Source organism: Salvia hispanica, chromosome 5 (genome assembly GCF_023119035.1).
Source record: "Salvia hispanica cultivar TCC Black 2014 chromosome 5, UniMelb_Shisp_WGS_1.0, whole genome shotgun sequence".
NCBI classification, from domain to species: Eukaryota; Viridiplantae; Streptophyta; class Magnoliopsida; order Lamiales; family Lamiaceae; genus Salvia; species Salvia hispanica.
The window spans coordinates 38169770-38189157 of record NC_062969.1 but is presented as its reverse complement, the minus strand read 5'-3'; the positions used below and the strand labels follow the sequence as shown (position 1 = coordinate 38189157).

At 35.7% G+C, this 19388-nt stretch overlaps 3 protein-coding genes across 3 annotated transcripts; 1 reads left to right on the top strand and 2 right to left on the bottom strand.

The window, feature by feature from the left end:
- Positions 1–4492: 4492 nt before the first annotated feature.
- LOC125188919 lies at positions 4493–10714 on the bottom strand. Its single transcript, XM_048086020.1, has 6 exons — positions 10381–10714; positions 9070–10040; positions 8821–8975; positions 7513–7549; positions 6457–6518; positions 4493–6343 (listed from the first exon to the last, which is right to left on the bottom strand). The coding sequence occupies exons 2-6, from the start codon at positions 9292–9294 to the stop codon at positions 6139–6141; spliced, it is 684 nt and encodes a 227-aa protein (XP_047941977.1). The 5' UTR covers positions 9295–10040; positions 10381–10714; the 3' UTR covers positions 4493–6138.
- Positions 10715–13210: 2496 nt separating this feature from the next.
- On the bottom strand, positions 13211–15503 carry LOC125190876 (alpha-farnesene synthase-like). Its single transcript, XM_048088291.1, has 7 exons — positions 15368–15503; positions 15014–15263; positions 14639–14936; positions 14351–14569; positions 14124–14265; positions 13796–14041; positions 13211–13709 (listed from the first exon to the last, which is right to left on the bottom strand). The coding sequence occupies exons 1-7, from the start codon at positions 15470–15472 to the stop codon at positions 13395–13397; spliced, it is 1575 nt and encodes a 524-aa protein (XP_047944248.1). The 5' UTR covers positions 15473–15503; the 3' UTR covers positions 13211–13394.
- A 1791-nt stretch (positions 15504–17294) lies between these two features.
- On the top strand, positions 17295–18149 carry LOC125189986. The gene has a single exon (XM_048087191.1). The coding sequence runs from the start codon at positions 17295–17297 to the stop codon at positions 18147–18149; it is 855 nt and encodes a 284-aa protein (XP_047943148.1).
- Positions 18150–19388: the final 1239 nt, after the last annotated feature.

Sequence of the window (19388 nt, the reverse complement as noted above, 5' to 3'; positions counted from 1 at the left end):
ATGCTGATGTGGCGGAGCATAGGCGGGGCTTAAGACGTTGGGCTTAGGGCATCGCATCCTCCGCCCGATTGTGAATGCCCTAACACCAAACTTTTCTCATTTTATAAATTTGTCTGTAGAGAAATAACTCAACTTAATAATTACTAATAGACCTAGATACTGTAATTGAGTTTTACTAGTAATCAGCGCGGTATCTACATGGGTGTAATCAATTTGAGATAATGTGGCAACCAAAAAAAAGGGAGCTATTTTTCTATTCCTTTGAGGGCGGAAGTGCGTGTTCCTCTTCTTTTCTTTTCTCTATCATTGCCCACAATCGTATAGTCCCCACTTGATGATTATTTATTTCAAAATAATCGTTTTCTAAAATTTCTTACGGAAAATAAGAGACCTAAATAAAATATTTAGTCCCCAATCGCATAATTTTGCGGCCACTAACATCTAATTGTTTTGGATAGTGACTGCCCAACAATCGAGTCCGAGAATTGTAATCACGAAATATCGTTATTTTTTCGCTTTGAATTATATTGGTAAAACTTAAAAATAATTTAGCATATGTTATTTATAAATATATAGTACTCCCCTTATTCTAACTATTGAGCACAGAGATTAAAAAAATTGTGTTGAAAAGTATAAGAGAAATAAAATATGAAAGTTAAAGATAGAGTAAAGTAGACGATGAAATAAAATAAGAGTGGCAGAATGTTTTGTTTTTTGTCAAAAAATGAAATGACTCAACTTTATTGGGACGTCCCAAAAACAACTCAACTTAATCAGGCCGGTCCGGTGGAAGTATAATAGATATAGTAGTACTATTTACTAAATGGATGAGTGCAAGTGCAAGTGCAAGTGCAAGTGCAAGACTAGCTTTAACTTCATGATAGACTGAAATTTCGTTTAATTTTACATACCAAAAAACTTTCGTTTAATTTTACTTTTTCAAATACAGTTAAATTCATTCTAAGAGCGACATTCTTTGTTCTTTTAAGTTTTCGCGACATAATAAACTTTTATATTAATTCACCTTATTAAAATATGTATAATTATGGATTACTCTTCCTCCGTCCGCCATTTGGATCTCATTCCTCGGAAACACGAGTTTTAAAAAATGTTAAGAAAAGTTGGTGATAAAAGTTAGTGAAATAGGGGTGTCACTTATGTATACTCCTATTATTTTCAAATGAAGAGTGAACTACATAAATGGTACCTGATCTTTCACTTTCGCACGTAAATGGTATATGATCTTTATTTTATATCGCTTTTGGTACCTATAAATCACATTTTTGGTACCTGATGCAATTTTCTTCACAAAATGCCCTCTAAACAAATACATTTTCTCATTTATGCCATAAAGGATATTTTAGGTATACATAAAATAGTACCAAAAGTGATATTTTAATATCTTCTCTCATTCTCCTACCTCTTTATATTTAATCAATATTAATATTATTATTTTGATGTTATGAATTAATAACTAATTTATTTTTAATATCATTCAAATATAGTTAATTATAATTGTAGTTATAATTATATTTGATTGTTATAAAAATATTATTGTTATAATACTAAAAATTAGTAGTAAATAATAAATATTTATAGTATAATTATATAAATTATGAATCATATAATATTATATTATAATAATTGTAAATTGTATTCATAATGATATAAATAGTTGAATATTTTTAGTTAGGTGTTTCAATTTTAAAATGAGTATAAAGTAATTTAATAAAAAATATTCAATCGATTTAATTATTTTAAATAATTAATTTAATTAGACATTTTGTTCTTGATTTATATTATATGAATGCAATTGATGTATGTATAAAAAATTAAAAGGAAAGAAGAAAAATAAGATAAAAGAAAAAAGAAAGAAGAGGAAATATAAACTAAGGAGAAAAAAAGAGAGAAATAAGAAAGATAAAATACTATAAAAAAGAAGAAAATGAAGAAAAAAAATGAAGAAGAAACTAAAACAGAAATAAGAAAGGAAGAAAAAATAATCACATATTTGGTACTATTTAATTGAAATTTCCAAAAATATCGTGCATAACAAAAAAATCACATGTTTCGTACCTAGGGTTATTTTTGTCACAGGGTACCAAAAACGATATAAAATAAAGACCATGTACCATTTATGTGCGAAAGTGAAAGATCAGGTAGCATTTATATAGTTCACTGAAATGTGAGTGGAAAGAGTTAGTTAAAGGTGGGACCCTATTATCATTTATAGTAAAAATGAACCGGGACTCTTATTCGCGGATGGACTAAAATGAAAAAATGAGACTCCTATTCGCGGGCGGAGGGAGTATTTTTTAAGTGGAAAAGGGGCACTTGTACTACTTATAAATGTTACTCTCTCCGTCCATCATACGAGTTTTAAGAAATTGTTTAACTTCGTGATAAGTGAGTAGAATTTGGAATTCAATTTTATATTAATTTTATAATAGATTGTGAGTGTAAAAAGTTAGTGAAATGTGGGGTCCGTATACTAAAAGTAGAAAAAAGTAAATACTCCCTCCGTCCCGCTTGAGATGATACGTTTTCCTTTTAAGTTTGTTCCAACTAAGATGACACATTTCCTATTTTGGAAACTTTATCTCTCCAATTAATACACCCAACAAATTTTTATCACTCCTATTAAAACATTCATCTTTCTTTCTCTCTTTATTTTAATACTTACATCCACTTTTTCTCTCGCTAATTAAATACTTTAATCAATAACTCCTAAAATCTCATACCGGCTAAGGAATGTGTCATCTTAGCCGGGACGGAGGATCCCACAGAATTGTGGACAATCCAAAATGACAAATGACTTTTTAAACAACAGAGACAAGAGTATATTATTAATGGTTAGTGGTTACCATTATATATACAGTGATATTCTATATAGACGATGGTCACCCACGATGATTCATGACAATAATTCCAATGAAAAAAACAGTTATGATTTATATCATTTAAATAACATTTAATCCAATAAAAATGATGATTTTTTTTAAAATATAAAAAAATTATGAAGAAAAATGATGATTTTCCCATTATGTGATTATCCCGAAGAGGTTCGTATCAGTTATCACCGGTTAGCTGCCAAAAGACTATATGCCAAACTGCCGTTAATGGAGGTTAAGCTACTCTACTCAAATATATACACAGAACTTTCCATTATTAGAATAATTATTTATATATACGTCACGGTTTACGACCGTGCAAGTGAACTGCAACACTTAACCATATCTAAATAGATAGTATGACTTTTAGTTTTAGTCACATATCCTACATATTTAATCACATGTTATACATATAAGAACTACTATTAGTTAATTTTCTAATTAAGTACTAGTACGATTTAGTTTTTTCTAATTAATTTTCCATCATTAATGAGAGTAATTCTCTTGTGAACCAATTCACTGAAAATCCATAGTATTGCTCAATAAAATGTTACTACTATTACACTCTATTAGTGTAATTGTGTAAAAGTTTATCTTTTTTCTAAGGAATTACTGAATTTATTCTTCAACAGTATTTTATTTTGACAAGCTCCGATCCAGTAAATTTGGACTTTTTGTGCTAAACTTAATCTTATCACTCAATCTTCAAATGAAGTCAATAACCATCTAATAAAGTAAGTTTAACATGAAAGTCGGTTTGGTGTTTTACCATTGTAAGTTTAGTTTCGCCAGTCTTGAAAAAGATTGATGCATTAAGTTACGCTTTTAAAGATACGAAGTAGGTGGGCTTCACTAGTTCCCGTGATTTGTTCTATATATGGACAAACTTCTGTTGAACTAATAATTAAATTTAAGCCTGAGATTTGGTTTAATCAAAGAAAAAGGTTTTGCCGCTATTACAAAAGTAGTTTGCACGATTACATGATTTGGTATAATTAAGTCAATTTATGTTTTTTCAAATATAACAGTAGAAACAATATTTGGTATGAATGGTATTAGAAATGAACCACTCACCCCTTAAACAGCCTAAGAGGGAAGGTTATCCATCCTTATATAGAAGAGATAGGATCATCACCAAGCCGATGTGGGACAAGATATTAGAATTTTAACACGCCCACTCACGCGTGGGCCGGAATGACACATCGGACTTCCATCACGTGGGTAGGCAAGAGAAGAGATAAAGAAAATAAACTCCATCATCGACTTGGGCCCGCTCTGATACCATATTAGAAATGAGTCACTCACCCCTTAAAATGCCTCATAAGAGGGAGGGTTATCCATCCTTATATAGAAGAGATAGGATACCAAGCCGATGTGGGACAAGATATTAGAATTTTAACAAATGGGCCACAAAAATATGACTTTGGGTCACTAATGTGGTAGCCCACCCAGCCAATCTGTAATTATATCAAACTGGCCGGTAAATTCTTGATCTGTAATAATATATCACAATGATATGTTATGTATTTTTTTTTTGGAGATGGGATGGCTGAGTCAATTTTCTATAACCAAATATCTGAATTCGAAGAAATACCAATGAATTACGAGAAGCATATTTGTATTATTTAGACAAAATTTCAATTTACAAAGCAAAAACAATGATAATGAGCACAAGTTGGTTGACCATAGTGTTGTAATTTGTGATGGACACAACATAAAAACAATGTGGTTCTCAAGTCCTTGGTCTTCTTCCAAGGGCAAGCATCTGGCTAGATGTTGCACACCTCCAGATTTGTTGAATTCTTCCAAATTGTGCTCACGAAAAGTGCCTTGCTCAACGTAAAGCTTCAAGCATGTGACCTTCCTCCCACCACCTCTTCATCTCAACTTCAGTAACCATTGATCTGAGGCCTTGGTGTTGGACCGGTTAGTCTGGAAAAAGGCATCTGGTTGCGACCAGTGCCAGATAGTCGTTCAGCGCTAGTGGGATCTGATACTGATTTTGAGAAGGCCTGGGCCAGCTCAACTGCAGATGCTTCTTTGCCATGTCGTATGGGGGCATCACTTGGTGCTGGCTTGTCATGCTCAATAGGTTTTCGCCAAGTCTCTGGGGATGGAGCCCTGTCCTGTAGCTGTTTCAGTTGCTGATTCCGGTTCTTCTCAGCTTCCTTATTATTTCTCCGAATTTCGTTTTGCCTGTTCCTCCTATGTGAATCGCTTCTCTCAACATCCAGCTGGTTTTCTCGCCTGTTAGAGTATTTAGACATCCTTTGATCGGAAGGAATCTGATACGAGTTGGAGGGTCTACAAAAGGGGGAATCGCCAAGTCATGTGGCCAACCGAGTCAGAGGAAAACGAGGAAGAATGAAGAAGCACCAGTTGGAAAAGGCGCGCACCAATCTCGGCATTAGTTAGGAGTTTTAAATTTCAAATTGAAGTTGTTGCAGATTCTGTTAAGTTGTTGCTGATTTCTCTCTATTGTAAGTCTATATATTGAAGTTCCAAAATAACGAGAAGCATCTTGGGAATTTGATATTGAACGATCGTAGTATCGTAGGCCTCCGCGTGAGGATTTCTCTTTTGCTGTGTATTTCCTTTTCTTCAAATAAAGCCGAGAGTTCCTTATAATTGTGTTACAGTTCATAAATCAATATCATTACTGGTGAAGGAGTTTATTTCTCCTCCGCTAGACTTTTGAGCATTTCTCGTGCTCCCTTGTCAGTCGGGCACCTTTACTCTATCAATTTAGTCCCAATCCCGAAACTCGCTCATTCGTCGTATTACATTGAATATTGAGTTCATCGACCATGGTAGTCAATGTCTCTATTCTCTTGTCCAGATCTCCGGCGACCTTCTCTAACCCATCAAGTCGCGTGTCCGTATTACGCGTATTAACCACGTTCACCGCACCAAATTGATAGAGTAAAGGTGCCCGACTGACAAGGGAGCACGAGAAATGCTCAAAAGTCTAGCGGAGGAGAAATAAACTCCTTCACCAGTAATGATATTGATTTATGAACTGTAACACAATTATAAGGAACTCTCGGCTTTATTTGAAGAAAAGGAAATAGACAGCAAAAGAGAAATCCTCACGCGGAGGCCTACGATACTACGATCGTCCAATATCAAATTCCCAAGATGCTTCTCGTCATTTTGGAACTTCAATATATAGACTTACAATAGAGAGAAATCAGCAACAACTTAACAGAATCTGCAACAACTTCAATTTGAAATTTAAAACTCCTAACTACTGCCTAGATTGGTGCGTGCCTTTTCCAACTGGCGCTTCTTCATTCTTCCTCGTTTTCCTCTGACTCGGTTGGCCACATGACTTGGCGATTCCCCCTTTTGTAGACCCTCCAACTCGTATCAGAATCCCTTCAAATTTTTCGCTGTAACGTGCAGAAGATCCATGCATGAGGGCATCACCCTTTGGAGAAACTTCCTTCACCCTATAAAGTGTAATAAATGTAAACAAGATACGAATCATTTTCATGATTGCCTGAATATCAAGTGCCTCCAGACTGTTAATAACATCCAAAGCTGCATACAAGTAACTGAATACCTCAACGCAGGTTGACCCTCGTAGTTGTTTAAGTCATCTTCAACCCCGCGTGCCTTAAGAACCTGTCACAATGCCAACAATTCTTAACTAAAGAAAAGGCAATAGTAGCTTCGAAACAATATGAACTGATTAGATGACATAACTCATGAAATCAACACGTTGTTAAAGGAACCAGACTAACTGATATTGAGACCATGTGACATGAACCAATTTGTATCATACAATAAGAAAAGAGAAAATAGTCAAATACACCCAGAGCAATGACGATTCTTTAATTTCTAATGTTCCTGCGTTTGAAGCATTGAGATACATAATTTTATAAATAGTTCTTACTTCCAATTATTTAAGAGTCAAAAGTTCCATCTTGAACTTCGTCATATCGAGCGTACAATGTCTTCTTTTTTGATGTGGTATTGCATATGTTTTTTATTGCATTATAAGTCGACACACTTAATGAGTAATACATTACTAATTCAATTACTCGACCAAAAAAAATGCCTAAAAATCAATTTATGATTCAGAATAGGATGGATTCAAGCAAAGGTATGTACTCCACTCCTCGCCAAAATGACTACTTACGACTTTCCATCCAAAAAAAGGAAGTGAGAAAAAGGCTACAATACCAAGAAATTTTTGAATGGTTCAAATGTTTTTTTCAGTTCTATCTTTCCATAATACAGCCATATATATTTATAATTGTTTCTAATGTACAAGTAACTTTATTTACATAAAAGTACAGATAGACAAAGATTAGTAGACATAGACGTACCTAAAGTAGAGTGTGCATACCTGAAGATTTAGAGGACTGGTAAAAGCAAAACAAATACTGTTCCTAATTCATTTTTAAATCGATTGAAACAATTAGGTCTTTTTACACGAAATAACCTATCAGACTTATTGTAGGGAATAATGAAGGTTGTATTTGACCCTTTTCCAAATATAGAAGTTACCAATCCTCTAGAACGTAGAGATGCAAACATTCGAAGGTGGGCCAATAATTAACTTAAGCTGCAAGGAATAAATAAGCTTTCTGCAATCATGTAAAAGTGAACTCACCAATTCCCGGTGGCGAGCTTCCCCAAAAACAGTCCCTCTAGAATAACAAGACAATGAAGATATATATTAGAAGGTATATCTCCTATTGGAGATAAGGACGATTTGAATAGAAATATACAGACAGGGATAAAGTTGTGGTAGAAACAAAATAAGTGCAGCTAGTTTAACCAGTTTATTTCAGTTCAAACTCCAATTTCCATTTTAGTTGGACCAAACAGACTTGTGTATAGTGTTATACAGGTTGGCCATTAAACAATGAGCAATGTGAAACAAGGGATTTAAGGAAACCATACATTTTCTGGCTGGTCTAATGTAGCTTATCCAAAAAATACTAACAAGCTTTCAAATAAACAAGGATCATCAAGATACAGCTACAATTCAGTTTGGAGCTTCATGAAATGGCAATACTAACAAATTGCTGCATATAACTCTCTCATAATCGTCACCCTCAAAAAAATAACTAAAATCAGGCTCATTACAAAATGAAGAGTATATTAAAATCCCTCTGTGGTCTGTGCCATAAAAAATGTCTCAAAAAAATGAGGCGCAGAAAATAAGGAATGCTGTTTAGGCCCCACTTATTTTATCATCGTTTATAAGTAAAGGAAATGAGAAGAGAGAAAACTAAAAATGCTTTAACCAAAAAGTGAGACATAAAGTGGTGGTAGTGTGGGTATTTCCGTTTTTGGGCTTAGACATTATAAATGGGACAACCCAAAACAACGGAACTGAGACATAAGTAATGGGGCAGATGGAATTTAGAATTTAAGAAGTGTAAGAAAATCAGATAAAGATGCTGATTCTCATGATGTGACTTCTGGGTGCAAAATCCATGAAAATAAACCTGGTATGAAACCACCAATCAACTAAAATTGCCAACCTTATGTCAATAGGCAATATTGAATTTGTGTATAAGTCTTAATCCTGAATTTTATCTGCCACCCACAACCTATAAAGAAACAGAAATGCCACCCACCATAACAAGCGACACTATCATAGCCAGAACATTATGCTTTTTATTGAGCCTGTAAATGGGGATTTAATCAAACTACAGCCGTACACAATCAACCCCAGATCAGCGTGCATGCTTCAGATGTGAATTATGCTCAATGGTTCATAAATTCCATTAATCTCTCTATATAACAACAGCACAGAATTACTAGAAAGATATTGACTATGAATAAGGTATCTTGGGACAGATCTGATAGTCAAATAGATATCTCCATAGACGATTCGACAAAAAAAATGGATATTTGATAAACATACCAAAGAAAATTCCAAAAGAAAAAAAAAATACAAACTATGAACCTTTTGGCTTCTTTGATTCCTTCAAGTTGCTCATGAGATTGTGATCTTGGTGTTAAATTCAGTTTTGGGCTCTCTGGAGCTTGATCACCAACAGTAGGAATTTTAACTTCATATTTATCCTCCATATGGAGATTATCACTAGTATGCTCATATCTCTGCACTCAAAAAGAACTGCACTGATGAAGCTAAAATACAAAGAAGTGGTATAAAATATTTGAATAAGATCTACGCCTTTTTTCACAAATTTACCTGCTGGTGATCACTTGGTGATTCTATGTTCTCCAATGGTTTTGATCTTGGAAGTAATTTAAGCTTTGGTCTTTCTGATGACTGGAAACCATTAGCAGTAGCAGCAGTGTATTTCTCTTTTGAATCCACACGTATTGCAGATATAGACCTCTCATAAGATTGAGGTAACTCCTTTCCATCACCATGAATCCCATCTCCGAATGTTAGACTTCTTTCAGCATGCATTACCAAACCATTGTCTTGATAGTCAGAGTCAGCAACCACATCGAACCTATTGTAGAACTATACTCAAACTTCCCCTCGGTTTCGGGACGTCCTAAAAATGCAACATCTTTTCGAGGATTACTTTGTTGTTCTCCACTGGCCAGATGAGACCTTCTCGAGAGCACTGGCATGGGCTAACTTTGTCTCGGCATCTGGAGCTGACCATGCAGCAGCTACAGGCTCTTTCATGCTTGAAGTCTCCTTCCTTATCCCCCAGGCATTTGGATGTGATCCAGCTACTGCTTGGCCAGCATTGCCACCAACAACTGGATAACTTGAAACATAACTGCGGCTACCACTTAAAGATTGATTGCTGGACTTTGAATTATGCACTTCAACAACCCTCCTGCATAAGAGGCACCAGTAGAGCTAGTTGATAGTTGAGATACAGGAATTGAAGGACTACTACCACCTCTAGCACCAGATATAGTATTATCAGTCTTATGCTCCGTCATGCGACTAGATTGAGCACGAAAGCTTCCGTCTGCAACTGTTTGGCGAGGGCCTGAAACACATCTAAAGGCTTGCGCTCATCCTCATCAAAATTACGACCTATATGGGAACTATGACTTAGAAATGGAGATTTTTCATCAAGGGTCCCAGCTGAGCCAGCAGATGCTGGCCGCAACCTATGTTCAGACCTTCCTGCTGAGTTACCCCATGACATCTGCCTATCAAATCCACCACGATCAAGGGGCCTCACAGTCCTGTCAAAGTGTTATGTATGAGATAATTGACTACCTTATTTACCATTGTACCTCACACGATTTAGTCAAGTTACACAATCATAACAGCACACCAAATAGTGAGATCAAAACCAAAGCCCCGTTGAAGACTGCACACCAGAAACTTAAATTTTTTCTTAAACAATTCTAATAATGGCACACATAAGCGTAAAGAAAATAAATCAACCGTAAAGAAAAGCAATCATAAGCGTCTACTTGAGATAGGTTGTGAAAGTCCAAGAAGATTTAGAAGACAAAGATATATACATTTCGAAAATAAATTGTAGATATGAAAATAAATTAACGCTAGAAGCAGACTCACACGCCTGGTGCAGAGGGGAGAGGGAGATCGGAAGGAATGGAACCGCCATGAAAATCCTTGAGCGTCATCGTTGCCTTCTTCGACATTTCCCCTCACTTTCGGTCCCCAAAAGTATCGAATTAATGGGTTTGTATTAGTATATACACCTATTTGTGATATACTCCTTCGATTTGGAGAATGAATCTCTATAAATTGAATTTTAACTTTTTTTAATGACAAGAAGAAAAAATCCGGGAACCGATATTTCTGTGACGAAATCGACAGATAGAAGATTTATTGAAAGATTGAAGGTGATGATTTAGGGGTCAAATTTAGCTCGCTTCGGAGAGTTGTACTTTTCAGTTTTAGCGAGTCTTCCCCCTTATTGCAGTGTTGTACTACCTTGCAGAGCACTGTGTCTTATCTTCCTTTCATTCGGTCGTTAACAAAGTTATAGTTAGATCATAAATATGATTAGTGATAAAATGGAAACTTATATATTTTACAAATTCAAAATTCTGTTTCTAACACAGTTTTAATATAATGTAAAATTTTAAGATTTTAATGTCAACACAGTATCAACACAATATCAACACAGCATCAATCATTAACTACCGTTGAAATTCTGTTGACATTTTTCTGTTGATGCTTTTTTGTGATCTGTTGACATTTTTTAATGATCCAGATTATAGTTTTGAGTTTGTAAAATATTTAGAGTTTTCATTTGATCACATTTTTGATAAATATAATATCATCACTTAAGTAAAAATTTTAATTAGTATTCCCTCCGCCCACATAATTTTACCCAATATTCTATTTTGGGCCGTCCTACATAATTTTACTCATTTCACTTTTATCAATTTTGGTAGTGGACCTCATATTCGACTAACTCATTCCTACTCACATTTTATTATAAAACTAATACTTTAAAAGCATGACCCACATTCCACCAACTATTTCAACTCACTTTTTATTACATTTCTTAAAACCCGTGTCAAATTATGTGGGACAGATGGAGTACTTCCCCCACCCTTCGTATTTTCTCTTTTGAGATAGGACGATTGAATAATGGTTTCTACATTTCTTCTTACTGGGAAGCAAATCAAAAAATTCGCATAATAAGAAAAGCTTGAAAATCGATAGTCTTTAGAAAATGATACAAATGTAGTTGCCACGGAACTTATCTTTTTTGTCCATATTTTTAGAATAGTGCCATAAAAAAATTGTATACCCAGAAAATAAAGATAAGCAATTTGGACAAAAAGGATAAAACAAAATTGCATAATATCCTCTGCTGAATAAGAAAATGCTCCATTTGTTATCGAACTCGAGAAGAAAAAAGGCGTTTTATTCTCTAGTTTACTACTCGAGACAATTTTGTTGTTGCTCAGTACTAGTACTCAGTTGATTGATTAGTTGATGATGGACTATAAAAGACTAGCCTACAATATGAAATTCAAACATTGTCAAACTCGATAAGAAGAAAAACTAATTTATCACGACGTACTTACTATTCTAGTTGATTTTGTTACGGCTCAGTATCCAGTTACTACCTCCGTCCCCCAAAATTTGCTACACTTTGACCCTGACACGGGTTTTAAGAAATGTAATGGAAAGTGAATTGAAAAAGTTGGTGGGATGTGGGTCATACTTTTAAAGTATTAGTTTTATAATTAAATGTGAGTAGGAATGAGTTAGTGGAATATGGGGTCCACTACCAAAAATGGTAAAAGTGAAGTGTATCAAATTTTCAGGGACGAACCAAAATAGTAATATGTATTAAATTTTCAGGGACAGAGGTAGTATTTATTAGTTGATGGCCCACGATATATGAAATTCTTATATCGACAGATCCTTAGACTATTTTATGTGACCATTCAACATTCATGACAATATTATTAATTAGTATACTTATTTGATTTAATTTTACTTCATATTATTCATTATTTTTATTTTGTAAGTATAAAAGAAAAAAAATTAAGGAGACACCCATTGTCAAACTCAAGAAGAAGAAAGACGTCTTTTTATCACTACTCTACTTGATTTTGTTAGTGCTCAATACTCAGTGATTTATTAGTTGATGGACTACAAAAAAATGTTCATATACTTACACTATTTTATGTGACCATTCAACATTCATAACAATATTATTAATTAGTATTTGATTGGGTTTTACTTAATATTATTAATTATTTTTATTAAAGCAAAGACTAGATATCATTTTTATGCGAAAGTGAAAGATCGGGTACTATTTATATAGTTCACTTTATTTTTAAAGCGGGGAAGTCTGAGTGACAAAATTACTTGAGTGTACAAAACTACACAAATGTCCTCAATGGCTTTGAGATTATTTCGAACAAAAAACATGTCAAAAAAGTGAAAAAGGAATAAATATTTGATATCCCTTATGTTTAGGGATCTTAAATGATATTTTTAAAGTCTATAGATTAAAAATGTGCAAACTCCATGAATGAGAGACTATTTGTGTACTAGTTTACTCTTCATTTAAACCTATATAAGTGTGACTCATATTCCACTAAATTTTTTTTCACCCATTTTTTTAATATTTCTTAAAATCCATGCTAAAAAGAAATGAGACGCCAAATGCTGAGGGAGGGAATACATCTTGTATGTATTAATTCAATACACTAATTTATGTTAAATTTATCTAAAAAATAGTCTTATATTTTCATTTAGCAATGTACATCAAAATTAATGTTTATCAATTTGTAGCAAGTTTTTTCTTTCTAACGAGGTTTTTCTCATTTTTTTTACTAATATTTCAATCACTTTTTCTTTATTACTTTCTTTATCAATTTTGTATTAAAATTCGTACTGTCCACAAATAAGATTATTTTTTTAAATAGAAGTAATATAATTAAAAAAATATATCGGACAAATAATATCAAGTATGAGATGCAACTGTGGCACGTTTTAAATGATAGCTAAACATAATTTAAAAATTATGTCACGATGGACTCGAACCCAAGATCATCGACTACTAGACCAACACACGTACCAACTTCTAACACTTTTTAATTAGTTGGTCTAGACAGAGAGAGGTGCATTGGCTTAATCAAGCAGGATAAGACTTGTTCTTTGGTCTCTCGATCTTGAACCCCAAAACCGTCTCCATTCTGATAAATGAAATTAGCAACTCTTGCTGTGTTCACTACATGTCTCAACATGCCCTGCTGTGGACGTGGACACCTCATCATAATCCCATTCATTCTCTTCCATGAATCCGTTATCAGCTCTCTAATATGCCCCCGAGCTTCTTCCTCTCCCACATTCGCCTCTCTCATGTGGCACACGATTGACGACGGCGAATCACCTCTCTCCAATTCAGCCTATCATCATTATTTAATTAAGTTATAGCCATAGGGAAATTAATTAATTAAGAGAAAATATGAATATATATAGAATGATGAGTTACCTTAGAAGTTCCTTGATCATTGCATAGCCGGATAATGAGGGAGGCATGGTGGATTATTTCTTGGTTGTTATCGAAGGCGGCAACGGTCTCATCCATGTCGTGGCCAGCACCGAGCAGCGCATGAAGAGAGAGCACCAGGCCGGACGATGATACCCACCCATTCTCCAGATATTTTACAAGAGATGGAGATTCGCCATTCCACAGCCACTTTGCTTCCACAAGCAATGCTTTGCAAAATCCTATCCACTGTTTAATTGTCACGAAATTAATTAGCATAATAATAAGAATAATGATATGATGATTTCATTTCATCTTCACAAACACACACCACTTTCTTCAAATGAGGTAAAACCGAGGTCCAGCCTTTTTCCTTTTGGATTTCAAGATCAATGTCATTGGCAGTATCATACAGCATCCAAAAGCATCTCTTTAAGGCTTCTGGCAGCTGATGAATTTCACTTGGGTCCCACCTATAAATGGCACATCTAGTATGTTAATTAAATCCTTAGTGAAAATTAGCTAGTAGTTTGTGACAGCTAATTAATTATAACTTGCCTTTCTACTGCAATTGAGAACTGTTCCAGTTCATCCATGGAGCCATAAATGTCATACACATCATCAATGATTAGTACCAACAAGATGGCTTTTGTGAGCCATTTCCTAAGGCTTCCATGCTGTGGTTCATAAGCAACGCCCACAGCCCACAAAAAGCTTTCCACCACTCGATCTCTCGAGAAGGTTAGAACTTCCAACAACCCCAGATTCCTCCACCATCTGCTTAATTAAATACACTTGTTAATAGTACTAGCAATGTTATTTTTATTTTTGTTCAAGCAATGTTACCTTATAATGTCCTTGAGATCATTCTGGTGCTGGAGTTGAATGGTGTTAAAGCTGAGTCCAGCCAAGCAGTGAATGACTGAATTGTTATTTTCATGCATGTAACTTCTTACGTTAAACCATCTCACATTCCGATGACAAATGGAAAATTTCTTAGCAGCAAAGGCTTTTGCTCTATCGAACAGAGATTCACTGTCCACGCCCAGATGGGACGCTTCGAATATTTCAAGCCTCGCCTTGTCGTCCCATTGCACGCCTCTGGTTACCTTCTCCTCTGCATCTAATAACTGCAGTATTCCATCTGTAGTTTTTTGTGCATTATATTAAATAAAATAAGTTTGCAACAAATTCACATTTTATATGAAGAACTCTTCTCACCTTGTGAAACATGATAGCCATGGTGCCTTAGAATCCTGAAATACAACGCAGCAGAGTATGGATCGGCATCCATGCTCGCGCACGCCATCTCCTTTACGGACTTACTGATCTCTTCCTCGAAGTAATGGGAAAGAGCCAGTTTGTCAATCAAATCTATCAGCTCCAGCTTGTGCAATGGATCTCTCAACTCGCGAAACTCGCTGCAAACTTGGTCTTTTAGAGTCTCTGCTTCACTTTGGTGCTCCTCCAACTGATCATTAAATCATAAGTAACCAGTTCATCATTTACAAAAGGAAAAAAAAAAAGAAAAATAGTGTAATATTGTTGGAAGTGGAATAGTAAATCAGTACTGACATGGAATGTAGTAGTAAGCGATTGTAAGTGGTCGTAGTTCCAAATGTTGGGCTTGTAATTAGCTGTCCGCCTGGGAAGATTTGCAGCTGCAGTTACCATATTCATCAGGATGTATTTGCTTCTCACTTTAGCTTAATTTTTTTACTTTGGAAAACACTGCTAGATATATTTTCTCGGATCGATATATTTATAGAAAGTGAAGAGGGCTATTTCTACTCAACAGAAAAACTCCTCTTTTCGGAAAAAGTAACATGACGTATGCAAAATAGAACTGTATACACATGTTTTTAAACAGTGACATGTTTCCACATGGATAAACTCATTTCTTTATTTAATTTATTGTGGGCCCATATACAGCATTATGTAAAATAGATAAACATGTACACGCAATCCACACATATACATTCCCTTTTTCTAGTTATAATGCAAAATATTATTTTTATTTTGCATCTTTTCTTTTATTTAAACGTTAAAAATATTATGAAATATTAAAATATTATATACTCCATCTGTCCCCCATTAATTGACACCAGTTGACTTGACACGAGTTTTAAAAAATATAGTGAAAAGTAGATGGAAAAAGTTAGTGGAATGCGAGTACTACTTTTATGTTCTATAATAAAATGTGAGTGTAAATAGGTGTTAATTCTTTTTTTGTTCTAGGATACATTAGCCATTCCATCTTAATAGTGGACTTTATTTAGCTTCCCAGTTTGGGAAAAACGCATGAGGATCATACGTCTTCCGTTAGTGAAACGCATGAGCGTCATGCGTTTTACTGAAAAACGTATAAGGATTATGCGTTTTTGAATTTTTAAATATTTTTATTGAATTCTCTAAGACGCATAAGGGACATGCGTCTCTATTTTGAACATAAATCACGAGAGACAGAGGCAGGATACTTTTTTGCGCGAAAGATGAGAGAAAAAAAGAGGCAGCGCGATTTTGAGCCAATTTCCGGCGATTTCTTCCATTTGTCGTTATATTTTGGTAAGTTTATCTCTTACTCTTAATTAGTGAATAATATTGTTCGATTAGGTTGGTTTTTCCTGATTTATTAAATTAGGGTTTAGGAAAAAATTGTCCCTAAATTTTGTATTTGTTATATTTTCTTATGCAGAAACCATGCAAATAATTGTGAGTTTGTATTGGGATGGTAAAATAGTTCAACTTCCACACTTGGGTATTTGTTATGATCCACCTCGGGCAAGAGGCTCCATTATATTGAATTCGTGCGTTTCGTATTCTGAATTAGTTGCAATGATATGTGGTGCAATGAGAATAGATATGAATCAACACGTCATTCAAATATCATGGAGACATTGTCTAGTCTTTGCATCCAGTATGAGTTATACATGTACTGAGATTTACGCTGGAGTTTATGTTCAACGAGGCTCAAAATTCTACTCGTTGTATTGAATTGTTTGTTGAGTATTCACCTGTGAGAAGTTCAGAAATCACACCAGCTGTTGATTATGGCGTTGTTGATTGTGGTATTGGATCATCGGCGAGGGTTGAACATGTGAGCTCTGATCGTGATATGAATGTTGCAGATGTTGTTAATGTTGGTGTTGGAATGAATAACGACTTAGATGTTGCAGATACCCTTGATGATAATACTCGAATTGTACGAGATAATGATGAACCATTGTCGCTAGCAACATCTGAGGCAGATGCTAGTCTAAGTGACGATTTTCCTGGTGATGATGATGAGATAGTGGTATGTAAACCCGTTGTGCAAGGTGAACAACCACTTCCAAAATACGTTCCCAAGGGGATGAAATTCTTTCGCACATTACCAAGTGGTCCTTCTGAGGTACCCGATAAAGTTGGTAATGAACACAACAACATGTACTGGGATGAGAGACATCCATATCGAATTGCAATGTGAACAAAATTTGACTCCAAGCTGCATGTGAAGACGGCTATGACTATGTGCAGTTTGTGGCATCAAAGGCAGCTCAAGGTCGTTGAGAGCAAGTTAAGAAGGTGGCATGCTGTATGCAAATTTCCAGCTGGAATGACAAAAGATGGGATAGCTATTATCACTGAGACCGACACTGAAAAAGCGAATGAATGTTCGTGGGAAGTTTCTGTTACACAAAGGGCCCATGATGATCTTTGGGAAATTAGGAAGTGGGTGAGACGGCATGTTTGTGAATGTCATCGTGTGAATAGAGAATATGCTAACTTTTCATCAGCGATGATTGCTCTGTGTATACGACATCAAGTACAAGAAGATGTTGCTTTCAGGGCCTCGAACATGAAAACCTATATTTATGAAAGATTCAACGTGGTAATCAGTTACAAGAAGGCATGGTATGCACGAACAAAGGCTTTAGAGATTGTCTTTGGTGGATGGGATGAATCATTCAAACAGTTACCAAGCTACATGCTTGAACTGCAGTCACAGAATCCAGGCACAATTGTTGAGTGGAAGCACAACGAGCTGTTGAGTCACGGACATAAAAAGGTGTTTAGTTATGTTTTCTGGGAATTTGGGGCTGCTATACATGCTTTTCAGCTGGCCCAACCGGTTTTAACAATTGACGAGACTCACCTCCGAGGAAGATTTAAATGTAAATTGCTTGTTGCTTGTGGTTTTGATGCTAACAAAAAATGCTTGCCTATTGCATATGCTGTTGTTGATGAGGAAACTGGCGACAGTTGGACATGGTTCTTGAAACATGTAAGAATTCATGTGGTGAAATACCAGAGGGAGATGTGCATCATATCGGATAATCATAAAGGAATCTTCAAGGCTATGGATTCTGATGAATGAAAAAAGGAGCCGAAATGTCACCACAAATTTTGTTTGATCCATGTGAGGAAAAATATCTTGCAGAAGTGCAAGGGTCCTATTGTGAAAAGCATGGTGTGGGCATTGGGTGCTACAACTCAAGAGTGTAAATATAAGAGAAGGCGGCGTGCACTATATGAGGAAAGCCCTGATGCGATATGACAACTGAATAGGGCCGGAAAAGAAAATTGGTCTCTCTGTTACGATGATGGACTTAAATGGGGGGTTACCTCAACAAATATGTCGGAGTGCTACAACAATGTGTTGAGGGGTGTAAGAGAGTTTCCAATTAGAGCTTTGATTGATCTCACATTTTGGAGAACAGTGGAATGGTGGGCACAAAAGAAGACAAAAATACAGCACACCGAAGTTCGGTTAACACCGTGGGCGAGTGACAAACTTGCTGAGAATGATGCCAAGGGGCAAAAACATGACATTTCTTTCCCATGCCCGTAGCTGCAAAAGAACCATAGGTCCACCCAAATCTTTCTTCTGCTTGCCTATGGAAGCCTCGCATAAATAATGATACAGATAAGACAAAGCGGCACTACCCCAACTAATAGTAGCCACCTCGTCTGGATCCACCAAGGCATTCAACCACATGAAGGGGACCTTGCATCCCGTGGTGTCTGGTAATATAAGTCCTCCTAACAAAATTAGCGCATGTATGCGTGCCCTTTGAATATATACACAAGTAGGTAGCCCATCATCCAAAGGTATCGTCGCCTGGTTGATTAGAGATGTCATCAACATACCCCCTTGCTTCGTTTCTATACTTGTATCGGGTATCCATCCCAACAGATCTCGACACATGCTGGGCCAATCAACATACCCAACAACCGGAGAATCACGGCCAGTGAAAACGCGACCATTTGCTCTCAAGCCCCATGGGTTTTGAACATCTGTAATGTCACAGTAGCCTCTCCAATTGGTAGGTGGAAAGTGTGAGTCTCTGGCATCCATCACTCAATCAAGGCAGCAATAAGCTCATTATCGATTTTCATCGGCTTCTTACACTCCAACACACCGCTAAACCCAAATACGCCAAGCCATTGCCTCACATTGTCATGCATTTCCACTTCCTAAACCTTAGTTTCTGTCCGACGAACTCTAAAACTATGCTTTGTGCCATCTACCAACAATGTATTCGCAATGTGCTTGTGTTGATAATAGAGCACTGACGTATCCTCGGGTCCATAAAATAATTGTTCTCCAGTACTT

Excerpts from the sequence above, each read along its gene's own strand:
- LOC125188919 (XM_048086020.1), bottom strand. The coding sequence starts at position 9,294 with ATGCATGCTGAAAGAAGTCTAACATTCGGAGATGGGATTCATGGTGAT. Across the intron at positions 6,519-7,512 it reads AAGCTCGCCACCGGGAATTG|GTTCTTAAGGCACGCGGGGT; the intron begins GTGAGTTCACTT and ends GCATTGTGACAG. Across the intron at positions 6,344-6,456 it reads GAGGGTCAACCTGCGTTGAG|GGTGAAGGAAGTTTCTCCAA; the intron begins GTATTCAGTTAC and ends TACACTTTATAG.
- LOC125190876 (XM_048088291.1), bottom strand. The coding sequence starts at position 15,472 with ATGAATATGGTAACTGCAGCTGCAAATCTTCCCAGGCGGACAGCTAAT. Across the intron at positions 14,570-14,638 it reads GATCTCAAGGACATTATAAG|ATGGTGGAGGAATCTGGGGT; the intron begins GTAACATTGCTT and ends TTAATTAAGCAG. Across the intron at positions 14,042-14,123 it reads TACCTCATTTGAAGAAAGTG|TGGATAGGATTTTGCAAAGC; the intron begins GTGTGTGTTTGT and ends ACAATTAAACAG.
- LOC125189986 (XM_048087191.1), top strand. The coding sequence starts at position 17,295 with ATGACTATGTGCAGTTTGTGGCATCAAAGGCAGCTCAAGGTCGTTGAG.